At 38.9% G+C, this 16,089-nt stretch overlaps 2 protein-coding genes across 7 annotated transcripts in view; one reads left to right on the top strand and one right to left on the bottom strand.

The window, feature by feature from the left end:
• Nucleotides 1-3,130, bottom strand: part of LOC138743593 (circularly permutated Ras protein 1) — an 89,018-nt gene extending 85,888 nt beyond the window's left edge. For both annotated transcript variants that reach the window (XM_069899125.1, XM_069899118.1), the window contains exon 1: nucleotides 2,752-3,130. The gene's annotated coding sequence lies outside the window, so the exon portion shown is untranslated. The remainder of the gene's footprint in view (nucleotides 1-2,751) is intronic.
• Nucleotides 3,131-6,987: 3,857 nt separating this feature from the next.
• On the top strand, nucleotides 6,988-14,141 carry spx (spexin hormone). Of its 5 annotated transcripts, none has more exons than XM_069913880.1 (6): nucleotides 6,989-7,219; nucleotides 7,555-7,597; nucleotides 7,706-7,777; nucleotides 7,860-7,917; nucleotides 8,445-8,516; nucleotides 12,875-14,141. In XM_069913880.1, the coding sequence occupies exons 3-6, from the start codon at nucleotides 7,739-7,741 to the stop codon at nucleotides 12,958-12,960; spliced, it is 255 nt and encodes an 84-aa protein (XP_069769981.1). In that variant the 5' UTR covers nucleotides 6,989-7,219; nucleotides 7,555-7,597; nucleotides 7,706-7,738; the 3' UTR covers nucleotides 12,961-14,141. The 5 variants fall into 5 exon arrangements, with proteins under 5 accessions (XP_069769953.1, XP_069769981.1, XP_069769963.1 ...); XM_069913869.1 differs by having other exon boundaries at nucleotides 6,990-7,219; nucleotides 7,555-7,593; XM_069913852.1 differs by having other exon boundaries at nucleotides 6,988-7,593.
• Nucleotides 14,142-16,089: the final 1,948 nt, after the last annotated feature.

Genomic DNA, 16,089 nt, shown 5'->3' with positions numbered 1-16,089 from the left:
CATGAGAAGTTGGTAAGAGATTGGAGGAAGAAAGAAGAGACCAAGAAAAATATCAAAAAGGCCATGTTCGTCTACCTGGTCAACCGGTATGGACTCGAAAGGCCGACATGGCCTGTTTCCGTGCCGTAAATGGTTATATGGTTATGATGAGGACTGGGAATTAAATACCCAAAGATAAGATCAGAGCATTAGTGAGAGATGATGTAAGATCTAAGTAGCAAAATAATGAGTCCATTTGGGTCGAGATTAGGAACAGTAAAGGGGAAAAAAAAAATCGCTGCTGGGAGTTGTCTGTAGGCCACCCAATAACAACATTACAGTGGTACAGGCAATAAAGCAAGAAATATCTGAGGCATGCAACTATGGGGAGGCTTAAACATGCACAAAGATTGGGGGAATGTGGTTGTCAAGGCAACCTTGAGGAGCACTTCATAGAATGCATACATGATGGCTTTCTTAAACAGCATATTACTGAACCTACAAGGGAACATGCTATTTTGGATCTGGTCCTGTGCAATGGTCACGTAAAATTAGTGATCTTGTAGTTAGGGATCCTCTTGGAAAGAGTAATCACAGAGCGATTGAGTTTCTCATACAAATGGAGGATACAATAGTTCATTCTAAAACAGGTGTCTTCTGCCTGAACAAGGGAAACTACAAGAGGATGAGGTAGGTGTTGGTCAGGGTAGACTGGGAATGAAGGCTATATGGAGAGATGGTGGACGAACAGTGGAGAACTTTCAAAGACATTTTTCAGGCTGCTCACCAAAAGTATATTCCAGTTAAAAGCAAGGACAGTAAGGGTGGGGGCAACCAGTTTTGAATAACTTGGGATATCAAGGAAGGCATCAAACTAAAAGCTCGTGCATACAAAGTCGCCAAAAGCAGTGGGAAACTAAAGGATTGGGAAAACTGTAACAAAGAAACATGAAGTGAGCAATAAAGAGAAGGAAGGTAGACAATGAGAAAAAAAGTTTGTGTCGGTATTCATGGTGGAGGACATGTCGAACATGCCAAAGACAGATGCTATGGATGTGATAGGAAGTGAGGACCTTTTAGCTGAGTCATACTCAGAAAACTTGGCTGTGTAAAGATAGATAAATCCCTGATCCTGATGGAATGAAAGAAATGGAAGAAGTTATAGTTCAGGCAAAATTCTCTGGACTTGTGGCACAATCAGTACCAGGCAGGTCCTGGTATATTGGAATATGGAAAAAGTCACACCACTATTCAAAAAACAATGTAGGCAAAAGGCAGGAAACTTTTGGCCAGTTAGTTTAACATTTGTAGTTGGGAAAGTGCTTGAAGCTTTCATTAAAGAAGAAACAGCGAGGCATCTGGAGTGAAATGCCTCTATCAAGCAGCATTGATTTAGCAAAGGCAGGTCCTGTTTGACAAATTTACTAGAGTTCTTTGAGGATATAACAAGTACAGTAGATAGAGGTTGTTCACCTGGATTTCCAGAAGAAGTTCGATAAGGTGCCACATGAAAGACATGTACAGAAGATAAGGATGCATGGAGTTGGGGATGATGTATTAGTATGGATAGAGGATTGATTAACCAACAGAAAGCAGAAAATTGGGGTGCAGTATTTTTCTGGTGGCAATTAGTGGTGAGCAGGGGTGTTGCAGTGATTAGTGCTGGGCCCACAACTATTCATGATATACATAAATGATCTGGAAGAGGTCACAGAGTTTAGTGGATCTAAGTTTGCTGATGACACTAAATTGAGTGGAAAAGCAAATTGTGCAGAGGATACAGAGAGTCTGCGGAGAGATATAGATAGGTTAAATGAGTGGGCAAGGGTCTGGCAGATGGAGTATAAAACATTGGCAAATGTGAGGTTATCCACTTTGGAAGGAAAAATGGAAGATCACAATATTGTTTAAATTGATAGGGGGATTGGATTTAAGAGCAGGGAGGTAATGCTGCAACTCTACAAGGTACTTTGAGACAGCATCTCGAAAACTGCGTGCAGTTCTACTCTCTTAAGTAAAATTAGACATACAACACGGTAACAGGCTATTTTGGCCTATTTTGGACTGTGCCGCCCAAGTTACACCCCCATTAACCTACACCCCTGATAAATTTTTGAACAGTATGGTTATATGGTTATACTGAAGCCCCTGGAGAAAATCCACACAGACACTGGGAGAAAGTACAAACTCCTTACAAACAGCACTGGACTCAAATCCCAGTCTGTCCCAATCGCTGGCACTGTAAAGGCATTGCGCTAAATAAGCTTTGATAGATTTTTACATAGTAATGGAATTAAGGGATATGGGGAAAAGGAAGTTATCTGGAGATGACCCATGATCACATTGAATGACAAAGCAGGTTTGATAGGCCTACTCCTGCTCCTATCTCTTATGAGACAAAATAACATATCTAGAAAGGGGCAGATCCAGTGAAAGATGTTTGAACAGGAAAATTTCAATGGTTAGTTCAAATTTAATTATCAAATGTACAGTCAGTCCAAGAATATAAAATAGGGTGGACTGTAAAAGAGCCTACTGCTATTTCTTGAAAATTAAGAGATGCAGATAATGGAGGTCTGCAATAAAAACAGGAAACGTTGGGAACACTCAGTGTATGAGGCAACATTCTATAAAGAGAGAAACAGAGTTAACATTTCAGGTTGATGACCAATTCTCTCTCCACAAAATTCTGTCTGACCTAATGAATATTTCCAGTAGTTTCTGTTTTTGTTGCCTTTAAACAACTTCACATTATAAAATAAAGGTACTCACCAAAACTTGTCAGTTCCTGGTCCGCAGATGTACGTGGTTTACTCCCAAGTGCAGGCTCAGTTAAATGGAACCTCTTGAAAGACTGATTTGAAGCCCCTTGCAGATTTTACAAACACTCAAATTTTCCACCATCTCAAAAGTAGAGCAGAAACAAACAAACAAACAAACAAGGTCTGTGACCTGTCACTGTTCAGTATTGTAAAGTAGAAATGGAAAATATACAGGCCTGCAAATCTCCAGTGAGCTGTGCAATGAGGTTGCTCTACTCCCACTCACAAACCACACTGCTATTCGTATGGCCTGATAATTAAACATCTAGGACTTGTCTCAGGATTCAGTGGGAAGGTTAATAACCATTGTTGTAAAGACCACATCTGTTTCTGATATGACCTTAACCAAAGAATAACAGGAAGTCTCACAGATAGTCTCAACTATAGTATGGCTGTGATCCAAAAGGTCAACTATTTTTTCTCTTGCTCCTACTGATAAGTCCTGATTGAAGTTGGAAAGGTGTGAAAATCAGATGATGAGAGGGATTTGAATTATTTAATTACAGCTATAAAACACTGCAATTCCATTTGTAATTATTCCTTTTTTTTGGATGGGTAGAATATAATGTTGCTTACGTTCTTTTAGCTTGGCTTGTACACTGGATGAATGCAGAAAAGGCTGAGTGTGCATTTCATTAATCCTTTTGATATGATGCTGGAGCTGTCAAATCGCATCTTGATGGAACAGCCATTGCTATATGTTTTGCATTCCTGGTACTTCAGCTTGGGCTCCTTAATTGGATCATCAAGTAATGGCCAGAGGACTTCAAAGTAGTGAAGTGTGAGTTGATGATTTGGGAATGGCAGAATGGCTGCAGTTAGTTTTGTTAATGCACAGCTTCAGTCACCCATGTTCGATCCTGCTCTCCAATAACATCTGTCTGAAGTTTGTGCGTACATTCTGTGACCACATTGGTCTCCCCTGGGGGCTCCAGTTTCCTGTTGGTAGGTTAAATTTCTGCTGCAAAGTACACCCTGGATTCATAGTTTTACAGCACAGAAACATGCCTTTTGTCCCAATATACACGCCACCAAGCTTTTCCCGTTTGGCCTATATTCCTAAATCTTTTTTTATCCATGTGCCAAACTATTGGCTCCCACAAGCACAAGGCCTCTCTTGTAAACCTCTCTTGCTTTCAAGAGTTTTTCATGGCCTCATCTTTCCATAGAATCTCCCATATTTCATTGGTCATCCATGCCACAGCTCGAGAAGTTTTTCTGACTGCTGGTCCTGTCAATGCCATTCACTGTGAACTTTTGTGCCTGTCAGAGGACGAGTCGCTGACTTTGGTGATGAACATGTGAAGAAGGTGAAGATTGCTCCACCAATCGCACCCTAGGCTTCAGCTACCAAAGACCTCCCACTCCACTCCAGGTCTCTTTAATCCTCTCAGTAACAACTCTGACCAAGCTCTTAATAATTTCTCTTAACTTATATAAAATCTGATATTAAATATTCTTTGATAATGAAACTGAGAAGTATATTTTGCTATATTCTTGTTGACAGTACAATATCAAGCTTTGCAAATATAAACTGATCCATCAGTGCAGGAGAAGATAAGTTTTTTCAAGTAACCGAGCTCTTTGCAGAGGCAATGGTATTTTGAAAAAGTAGGCTCTAGTTGAATCCTGAGAGAAATTCATGATTAAATAATCTGGAAATACCTGTTAGTACTTTTTATTGCAAGTGAGTTATATTTCTATGTGACCAAAGTCTTGGTTTAAACACTAGCACCTTTAGGAGGCAACTCCTATCCCTTCCAACCTACTGTTGAGTGAGTCCTGCACTGGTGAAAGATCGAATGCACTCACTGAAAATTAACAGGAAATTGCACACGATTTCCCCCTCAAATAACACTGCAAAATGTTAGTGGTATGGGGTTAACGTGTTAAGTTGATTGCTGACTTCCCTTTCATTAGTAATAGTGACAACTGCTCAAAAATATTTCACTGCTTTTTAGACGTTTTGAGGTCGAACTCATTCTGTCTCTATCTGATTTAATTCCTATACTGAATACATACAGCCAAATTTCAATATTTTGATGGCATAAATGTGTTTGACAAATTGATCATTGAATTCTGCTAATTGACAGGCATCATCTCATTCCAAAATCAACATTGTTCCCTTAATCAAATTCTGTATCAATTAGCTGATAAATATGAACGCTATCATTTGCTGTGCAATTTCTCACTATCCCCAGCACTGTATGGAACGTTACTTAATATAACTGAACCTCCAATCTTGTGTGTAAACCTTATAAACACAGATTATTACAAGAAATCTACTTACTGCTACATTTGAATTTGTATATTTATTCAATCTAATTACTAATCCCATATACCTGCTCAGTTTAATTTTGATTCTATTTGACCCATTATACACATCTGGTTGCATTACTAATATTTTAACCAAATTTTCTCCATGTCTGCCCACTGGTTTGTCTTTTATCTGTGGAAAGACCCCTCAGCATGCTCATCTATCAATTTGTACACCAGGACTCAAATGAACACTAACAGCATCATGTCTTTGTTCTCTTCTCTGAGATTTGTGGCAACCCTTCGAGAAATCGAATTAAACACTTTGCATTTATAGAGTGACGTGTCATTTGTAGGATGACGTCCTTGCACTGAAGTTTATAGGTAGTTCACTATCCCCTGCTTTCTTGGTTGACGGTTACAGGAATCCCGGTGATATCAGGAGTCTTAGGTGCGGACGAGCCAACTGACCAGAGAGGAGCAGGTGATGTGTGGATGAGGCGACAGTGAATGAATCTCAGTCTTCAGAGGGTCAACCAGTGAGGGAGAGTGCTTGAAAACACTTAGAAATCAAACATGATGGTAAGAAAATTAGACTATTTTTGATTGAAATACATGGGAAGGGAAATTTGAACCAAAATTATGGTGACCACTTTTCACAATTTCCCTTGGTTGGTTGGATTCTTGTCTGAGGGTAAGTAATGATGGAAGACCTAGCACTGATCTGGAAAATGAGCTGATGTACAACCCCACTCAAGACAGAAACCTCCTTGAGCAAATTCTTGCAACTTATTGTATTGCCCTATGTAAAGGGCCATTACATTTCCTGCAGAATAATAATCATCAGGCTATAAAGATGTTTGAAGTAACTCAGAACTTTATACATGCAATTACCTCAACTCGGCTTTCACTTTCTCTTCCACTGTGGTGGAACTGACTCAATGAGTAATTGGGCCAGGGCAACGGATATGATATGAAAGGTGTGAGATGCATGGACAGGGACTGGCACTGGGTAGTACAGGAAGTTACCTATTTGAACAGTGAAACAGCGAGCAGGTGGTGTAATATTTGCTTTAAGTGGGATCTCATGATGTAGAAAATAGTTTTGGTAACGATAACATCATTCCAAAGGGCATTCCTCCTCCTACCCCTCCATTATTTTATTCAGGTGCTCGCCTACATCCTGCTCATACCTCGAGGAAGGGCTCAAGCCTGAAACGTCGGTTATGTATCTTTATCTTTGCAAAAGGAAAAAACATTGTTTGACCTGCAGAGTTTCTCCAGCATTGTGTTTTTTTTTTTAATTTCAATCACTGAATCTGCAGTCCTTCTATGTTTTATTCCAAAATATTTCATTGGCTGTGACTTGCTTTCAGGGCCCAAAATGAGCTTCATTTCTAAAGGATACTTCCTTTCCCCTAGTTGTGACAATCATGTCAAATAAAACTTTTTTTTTTCGTTTGATGATACAACAAAATGCGCACCTTCGTTTTACTTTCCAAAGAGAGAAAGTTTGTGGGCAAAGCAAAGTTTTTAGCCCAGTAACGATGGTGTTCCCCGGGGTGAGCGAGTTTTGCACCGTGCGCCGAGCGGGAAATGCAGCCCGTCAGAATCAAGTTGTTCTGAGTAATTTGGCACCTTTTTAAAAAAAAAAATTGGGTTTCTTGTTAACCGCATGTTGAAAGTTGAAGAAATTACTTCATCTAAATCAGCACATTAACGGGAGCCTGTGGCGAGGTTTGGGAAATTCCAGCGATTTCCCTTGTGCTTTGTGTGCAATTCTACAGAGCACGTGTTGTGGATCGCTCAACTGATTGATCGAATAGCATCAACTGTTCTAACTTTACACATGAAAACCAGCTCTTTTTTGGAGAGGTACTGGTGCCCATCCTCTTATCCAGGATCAACGAGACCGGATTTCGGAATCACTTTTAAAGGGCGGCTCCTTTAAGTCCGCCAGAATCGCGCAGCCGTCTCTCCCCCTTCGCGGCTTCTCTGTTCGAGCGCTGGCACAGCGGTTTTAGCTGCCTGGGGGGATTATGGGTAGCGACGTCGGCCATTGATTCCACATTGAGCTGTCGCTAAGCCGACTGAAAGCGCCTCGACGAGTATAACGACACGGGATATACCAATGCGAGTTGAAAGAGGGCCATGCTTGACGGGTAGGGTACTTGTCAAGTTGTGATACCACTAATTAGCGACGCGGGAACCCGACGGGATGCACAGGAGTTGAGCGAGGGTCGCGTCAGGTCATCTTTGGCGCCAAACTCCATCTTGGATGAGCAGATGTCATCTAACGAAAAAAAAGTGCCGGTTTTGGGGGGTTGCCGTCTTTCTGAATCCCGGATAAAAGGTTAGGCACCTGTAATAGATCGAAATAAACCACTAGTTCTAACATGAACTACGGTTAACCGGCGAAAACACTTGAAAGCAAAAAAGAAGTGAGGATCTTAATAATTATCCCACACAAAACATGAATCTAATCTCTCCCCAACAGCTTAATTTGTTGTACACCTGGTCTATTCATTATTCTAAGGTAGGTAAGTTTGTTTTCCCTACTAGAATGACAATCTTTATAAAACTTAGCAATGCACCTTGCAATTAGCAGAGTTCTTCTCACAGTATTCCTCTCAATTTTCTTACCACAGAAAGCCAAGGTGGCTGTAATCTGTGTGATCTTAATGACCTTTCTAGTGGTGGAGTCCTGTTGCACTCCGAAGGTAAGATCTGAAACAGAAATCAAACGTCTTTAAAATACTGTTGTGATATGTATTTATACTTAGGATTTTCCCCTTTCTTTAGAGCAAAGTTACTCCAAGAAACTGGGGTCCACAGTCCATGCTGTACCTTAAAGGAAGATGTAAGTGTGATAAATAAGTAATATTCATTGAGTAGTAAGTGTCAAGGATAGATTGAGAAATGCAAGATATTGTACACAAAACCAGAGTTGGAGTCTGAGTACATCAACCAGGCATCAATCACTCTTGTCCCTTCACTGATGAGGCTGCTCTTAGATTTGCTGTTTTTTTTCCTCATGATGCACATAACCATTGATCCTGTGGCAGAGGGGTGGAGATTGAACTCTTGATACACACAGTAGAGATTTAACACAAATGTAACACTGTAGATAAACTATATTATATGTCTGGATTGTGACTGTCTCAAGGGATACTACAAAAGAAACTTCAATGATTTGAAATTGGTAAAGAATTCTTTATCCTATAACTGATGCCTAACTGAAAAACAAGGAGCATAATTATTGTATTTTGCTGTCTCTTCATCATCACAGACGATGCATGATAGAGCCTCTGATGGTCAAAAAATCCATATAAAGAGAATATTGATGAAATACTAGAATCTAAATCTAATCTGTTATTATTTTTCCAGATGGGAGAAGATCCACTGAAGACAATGGGTATTACAACACTGAAATAAACATTTGGAACCTCCTCCTTGGAGGTAATATTTTCTGCACTTCAACATAATAATCAGTTTGCTAAACACTGTAACCCAGTCTGAAAAAGCAAACAGAAAGAGCATATCCTAAATGGAGTCATTCATTAGAAAATGTTTCTATTTTAAGAATATTATTTATAATAAATATGTATTCCCCTTCAATATCAAAACATAATTTTCAGGATTTATTGTAAGATATACAGAGATAGTAAAAGATTGAATGGCACGGCATTTGCAAGTCAATGGTATATTGTGGTCATCTTTAACCAATATTCTTAAATAAACCTTTTTGGCATTTTTAAACTAAAGTTGTATTTTTGTAGGTAGAAAACCAGTGTGACAGACACTAAAAAGATACACTGACATATTCAGTAAATAAATCAAGGAAAAAGCTTAAATTGTAGTATTTCAAATATATGCAGTATTATCAAAATGATTCAGCGATTCTCTTCGTATTTCCAGCAACCACTGAAAATCCCATCAATAGGCCAACTTCAGTAATTATAGGAAAACCAAACTAATAGCCATCAATGGAATCTGCTTCTATCGGGTGGCATGGTTAGTGTAGTGGTTTGCATGATGCTATTTCAGTGCCATCGACCTGGGTTCGACCTGGCACTGTCTGTAAGGAGTTTGTACATTCTCCCCACTGCCTTTGTGGGCTTTCCCAGAATGCTCTGGTTTCCTCCTACCCTCCAACATGTACAAGATTGTAGGTTAATTGGGTGTAATTGGGCAGATGGAACTGCTTTTATCATGTTGTAAATATTTCTTTTAATACAAATTACCTCCCTGTCAGCAGCATGTTCCAGGAACCATCCACTCTCTGTGTGAAATAAATTCCTTCTCTCACCTTGAAGCTAAGCCCTTCAGTATGTGACATTCACATCCCGGGGGAAAAATCAGAATCAGAATTTATTGTCATGAACAAATCATGAAATTCAGTGTTTTGTGGAAACATCATATTAAAACCATCTTACAACATTACCATATATATATATAAAAAAATAGTGCACGAAAAGTAAGGCAGTGTCTTTGGTTCATTGATTATTCAGGAATCTGATGGCAGCAGGGAAGAAGCTGTACTTGTGCTGCTGAGAGCTTGTCTTTAGGCTCCTGTACCATTTCCCCAATGGTAGCAAAGTGAAGAGGGCATGGCCTGGGTGGTGGGGGTCTTTGAGGGTAGAGGCTGCTTTTTTAAGACACCACCTCATGTAGATGTCCTCAGTGAGTGAAGTCTGGTGCCTGTGATGTCACAGGCTGAGTTAACAACCCTCTGGAGTTTATTCTTTTCCTGAGAGTTGATACCTCCATACCAGGTAGTGATGGAGCCAGCCAGAATGCTCTCCACAGTACACCTGTAGAGGTTTACGAGAGACTTTGGTGATATACCAAATCTACTCACAAAGTATAGCCACTGGCGGGCCTTCTTTGTGATTGTATCAAACTGGAGGCTCCAGGACAGATCTTCGGAGATAATAATATACAGGAATTTGAAGTGCTTCACCCTCTCCACTACTGAGCCCTCGATAAGGACTGGGTTGCGTTCCCCTGACTTCCTTCTGAAGATTCTGGAAATTTATTCGATCAATGCCTCTCACAATTTTATACACCGTCAGGTTGTCCAACAACCTCTGGTACTCCAGAGAAAACAGTTAAAATTTTGACCAACCTATCCTTGTATCTAATACACTCTAAGCTAGGCAACATCCTCTGCACATCACAGTCCTGCCATTAAACTGTATACTTTCCCCTTACATTTGATCTTCTAAAGCAGAGGTGGCCAACCTTTTAATTTAGATATACAGCATGGTAACAGGCTATTTCGGCCCATGAGTACATTCCGGGGGTGGAGGTTGATTGGGTGGCACGGACTTGTGGGCCGAAGTGGCCTGCCTCCAAGCTGTATGTCTAAATTAAAAGGTTGGCCACCCCCATTCTAAAGTAGCTACCTCATGCTTGTAGACGATCCATGTGTTGGAACCATGGATCTTAATTAATATTGTAATATTGAGCCCAGGGAATTATCGTTAATGATATTGATAATGATTTAAATCAATAATAATTGATGAGCCAGCACCATATCCAATACAATAATATTGCATATTTGTAACTACCATGTTTTATGGTTTAAAGTCTGCAGTACAATTGAATCAGTCCAGAAGATTCATCGCTTGAAATGGTTAATACTTCTGTCGAAATTACTCTAATTGGATATGTGCTACCATGTATTAAATTTGAGAGTAGAATCCTTGCTTCGCTCTTTATCATTCACGATCTCCAATGGAGGACAAAGGAGGATGTCTATGGAAATTCCCAGGCTAATTGAGTGGATTGTGAAACTTGACTTATTGAATGAGTTATTAACATAGCTTCTCCATGAGGACAATAAAACTGGACAACAAATTTTTTCAAAGGTTTTCTTCCTGAATAAATAGATATTATGATAGACAACTTCAACCTGAACACAATGATAATTTCAGATTTGCTATATCATGTAGGAAGTTGGAGAAACATTAAATTAACTTTTATCAAATTTAGCATGTTTAATTGTATAATGATGCTGATACATTGCATAGACAAGCTCTCAGCTTGACTGCACATGTTGCACAACAAGTGGAAGAGCCCAGGGTTTGTCTTGGTCGCCAAGTTTTCAACCAAAGTAGAACTTTCTTAATAAGTGCAGTCATGTTGTATTTTGGAGCCTTAAGCATATTCTTGCTGTATTAAATCTTCCTGAAGACAATTAGTGTTATTGTTAAGTACATTCACAGGTTATTGCCTGAAGAATGTGTATCAACATAAATTCAGTCTATATTAATGTAAAGCATAATATCTGTATATGTGAGCTGCTTTTATAGCCTGTCTACATCTTTCCTGACCAAGCATGTCCAGGCGGCCTAAGACAACATTTGTATAGTACCTGCACTGAGTGCATACCCAGGCATGCTTGGACTGACCAAAATAGCTTGCTTTGTGGGAAATGTATTAAAATACAACAGGAAATCACAAAAGTAGGTTATAACTTAAAAAAATGGTATGTGATAGGAAAATTTTAAAGTGATTTTCATGATCAGCAGCCCAAAATCCATAAAACACAGAAAAAGTGTTTAGGAAGCAAAATCTTCATTGTCCAGTGATACCTTGCAACTAATCATAACCTTGATGGACTTTGCTTGAAGCAATGCCACAGGCAATGAACTTGTTGGGCGGGAAGGACACCAAACTACTCAATTACCATGTTGGCCTTTCTGCTTCTCACAATCAATGGCAACATCACTATAAAAGCAGATGCTGATGCAACCCTACAGCTAGTTATAATGTAATCGTATGTGCATTTTGCATAAACCGGCTGTGACAGATAACGTGCTTGCTTGTGAGGTTATTATGGTTATTCATTGGTAAAGGATGGTAGGTATGAGCACTAATCCTGTCATTGTTTTAATTTTGTGATATTTATTTTAAGGCAATGCTAACTCGAGATTGTTCTTCAAATTGATGGCTCAGAGCTCTCAAAATGCACGTGTAGAATGAAATTTAAAAATTTGAATCATGTGACTCCAACTGAGTAGGAGGGTAAGGTGAAGTTGCTAGAAACGGCCTTGATTCAGTGAGTAAAACACAATGCTGGAGAAACTTAGCAGCCTAAACAGTATTCTTCCCTTCATTAAGGTATGACAAAATGTAGATAGGCACCTGAACAAAATGGTGAGGGGAGCGAAGGAGCAATCTCACAGACAGGAGGTAATAGGTGGATAAAGGAGGGAGGACACACCAGCAAGCCAGGGTGGGTGGGTGGGGGGAAGGCTCTGAAAATGGAGAGGGAAGGGGTGGAGAGCTGCAGGAAAGAAGACATGGAATGGGAAGGGAGGGAGAACAGGGAGTGGGCTAGCAGAAACCGGAGGTTGATGCTAATATCATCCTGTTGGAGAGTGCACAGAGGGAAAATTAAGTTTTGCTCCTCCAATTTACAGGTGGTATTGGTATGACAGTACACAAAGCCATGGAGAGACATGTCAGTGTGGGAGTTGGGTGCGGAATTTAAATGGCTGGCCATTGGGAGACCCCCTGTCACTGATGTGGATGGAGAAAAGATGCTCAGGAAAGCAATCTCCCAGACTGGGTCCAGTCTCTCCAATGTAGAGAAGGCCACAACGGGAGCACAGGTTGTAGTAGGTGACTCTAGCGGATACACAAGTGAAGTGAGATTCCATGAACCTAAATTTTTTGAATATTTACTTTGAATTTAAAATGCTCCTGGATTGATACAGACATGATGGGGAACATGGAGAAAACTTGAGAGCAATTGATAAATACTGCAGTTCCATTTAACATAGTTTCCATGTTTTCCACTTCTGCAGATTATAAAAGAACACGAGCTCCTGGAGACCAGGGTCATTGGAAACAAGCAAATGTTAAAAATATTGATCCTGAGAATATGAATTAGAATAGATTCCTGAAAAATCTCATGCAATACATGGATAGACATTCATCTATCTCAGTCAAACTTCACAAAGTATTCTCAAGAGATGGGTGGGAGAAGAAAGATCCAAAGAATTTGTCTCTAACAGAGTTGTAAACCTTTAATCTTAAGATAATGCTGGCGTAAAAATTTAGTATTAATGAAAATATATGGTTAACACTACATTTATTGTGACTATTTTTTACCCATTTCCAACATTTTATCATAAATATTTGGTATTGTGTCTGTTGGGAAGACTGATGCTAACTGTTATGGCTCAACTGATCAATGACTGTGGGAAAGAAATTATGACAAAAGAATGATAAAACTTTTGTCCTTTAAGCTTATGATCTAATTGTAGAACTGAATAGTAGAAGTAATGATATTGGAGAACAGACCAGCAATATGTTTCTTTAAATCTGAACCATAAGAACATTTTCAAACTGGCCAAAATGAAATTGATCTCAATAGGCTGTATTTACTCAGTGATCAATAGGTGGAATAGATTTCTGGGTAGGAAAACCTAAGTACCAGAGGAATATATTAATCAAATTACATTTTGAGATGCATGATCTAAAATAGATGTGGAAGGTTATTTGACCAATCTTATTTTGTGATTTTACTATAATTTGTATGACTGATATCTCAGCAGTGGAGTTGGCGATATCAATGCACAATTTACAGGCATTTGAAATGCTTCAGTCATTTCAAACAACCTCTTAAACACCATCACAGTGAAAAATTCAGTTGATGGGTTTTCCATTATGAGCCTCTGAATAGAATTGTTTTGCATGTAGCTAGATATAGTACCTGATATCATGGATGTACCTAGATAGCTCATTATCGTGCGCTGAATTTGGTCTTGTTTTTAAATTGTACAATAGTGGACTGCAACTTACCATGATGTAACTGATAGCTGAGGAGTTGGACCCAATTGATTTTTGCTCAGTTTTTGTTCATCACTAAAGTGGATTTATGTGGATTTACTTAAATTGTTTCTGATATTTATTTTTGTTCCTGCCTCTTCTCCAAAAATATTTCCCAGACTGTTGATGGATTTGAAATGCTCCGTCTCACTGATGACTACATTTGAATAACTTCATTGAATGACATTTAAGAAAAGCATCTTGTAAATTGTTTGTATTGACTATAATACTTATAATAAATGATCATATTTGCAGCACTGTATGTGTTGGGTTTTATTTATCAAATCAGACTCCCCTTAATTCAATGGATAAATGTTGTGCTCCAGGTCACACCCTGACATTTGTCCAGAAAACTCCCAAGGTTTGTCACTGGCTGGGATCACTGTTATCTAAACAAAGCAACCCATAAGGGTTTGACAATTGGTCTGTGGCTTTCGGTGCTATATTATTCCTGATAATTACAGCAACTGTTTGAAGCAATTGATGATAAACACTGTCAATTTGTAGCAGAATTCCATTGCTTTAAGGGGAAATTAGAAAAAAGATATACTGTATATGTATAAGATGGAATTTGAACCTTAAAAATGTTACCCCAAAACTAGGGGTCATCCTATATGCCAAGTTGTACACTGCGGCGATGGAGAACGGCATAAAATACTTGCGGTCCTACCCAAACTTACATTTGGGAAGCTGGATTAATAGTAATGCTATATTAAAACAATAAAAATGTATTATAAACCTGTCTAATATACTTTAAAATAATAGCACAGCAAACAAAGCTAACAGGTGCCATTTCACACTGACCATTTCTAGAGAAGCAGTGGATGGCTGGTAAAGTAAACTTTCAGTGGTAAGTGCCAGACTTGGGGTAGTCTTATACACCCTGTGTAGCTCAAAACCTATTTTAAATGGAAATTCTGGGGGTAATTTTACACACCCAGTCACCTTATACACAATTGGAATAATCATGTTTCTGCTGTAAACTCGAGATTTTTTGGAACACAAAAGATTTATGACTTAGTTCTTCTGTATGGTTTGAACATTGAGAGGATTGCATCAGTATTTTTTATTATTACCTTTCCTTCAGCAAAAAGCAATCAGATTTGTGAGTTAGAAATCCCTTTACAAATTAGAAATGACCTTTGAGCGTACTTCCTCGTGCACACAATCATTTCCTCACCCCACACCTACCTTAAGCCAATTATCTCTGGCCTCAAAGAGGTGAGAACAGGTATTTGTGACCACAATAGCAGATGTGGCAATTTAAATAACTGATCATATCAAGCTTATAACAGAATATTCTCTGAATACTCAGCTGGGCCAGCAGTATCTGTGATGAAAGAAGCAGTTGATCGACTGGGTCACCTGTCACCCAAATTTTTCTGTAATGTCCATAACATTGAAGGCCACTGCGTTATAACTTTAAAACAATTCTGCCATCGTAGATCATAGATCCAGCCTGACCTACCGTTAGTAACATTTGTGGTCTTCCATGTTTCCATTGGCCACAGCATTTTGCAGTTACATTGCCAACATCAATATTTCACCAAAGGGAGGGAAAGGGTTCAACATGGATTTTGCCCATGAATCTCTTGATTAGATTGGTAACCTGGAATTCTTCAAAGGTATAATCCATGTAGTCATGAAATAACTAAAATATAAAGGAAAAAGTTAGTGAGCTTATTGAGATTTAGATTTAAATATAGTGCAGAGAAGCAAAATCTTCACTTCATTGAGTTTCAGAACATTATAAGAGATTGTTGATGGATCCAATTGAATTCACTGTTCCAAAAGTCTAACCCATTTCAAATTTTGCATAAAAATAAACAAATCCTACTGAAAATCAAAATAGCTGAAGATGCTGAAACAAAAACAGAAAATTCTGGACTCAGCAGATCAGATAGTATCTGTTGAAAGAAAAATAATATTTTGGGTTGAAGACCCCTTGACAGATGGGTCTTTGACTTGAATTGTTAATTTTGTTTCATTTGCTGCCTGACCTGCTGAGTCTTCCCAGCATTTTCTGAAAATACATGGATGTATTTTTTATGCAGTGCTGTTTGGCCCCATCAGAAACACCCCATTTTCTCTTTAGAACAGTTGTACCAAATCCCCATCTGCTGCATGGGATAGCATCTTTAACCTGAAATCAGTAATTCTCTTTGAGCATCGGACTATGCTTTTATAA

Source organism: Narcine bancroftii, chromosome 1 (genome assembly GCF_036971445.1).
Source record: "Narcine bancroftii isolate sNarBan1 chromosome 1, sNarBan1.hap1, whole genome shotgun sequence".
NCBI lineage: Eukaryota > Metazoa > Chordata > Chondrichthyes > Torpediniformes > Narcinidae > Narcine > Narcine bancroftii.
Note: the sequence above shows the minus strand (reverse complement) of the source record. Positions and strands in the feature narration are given on the sequence as shown.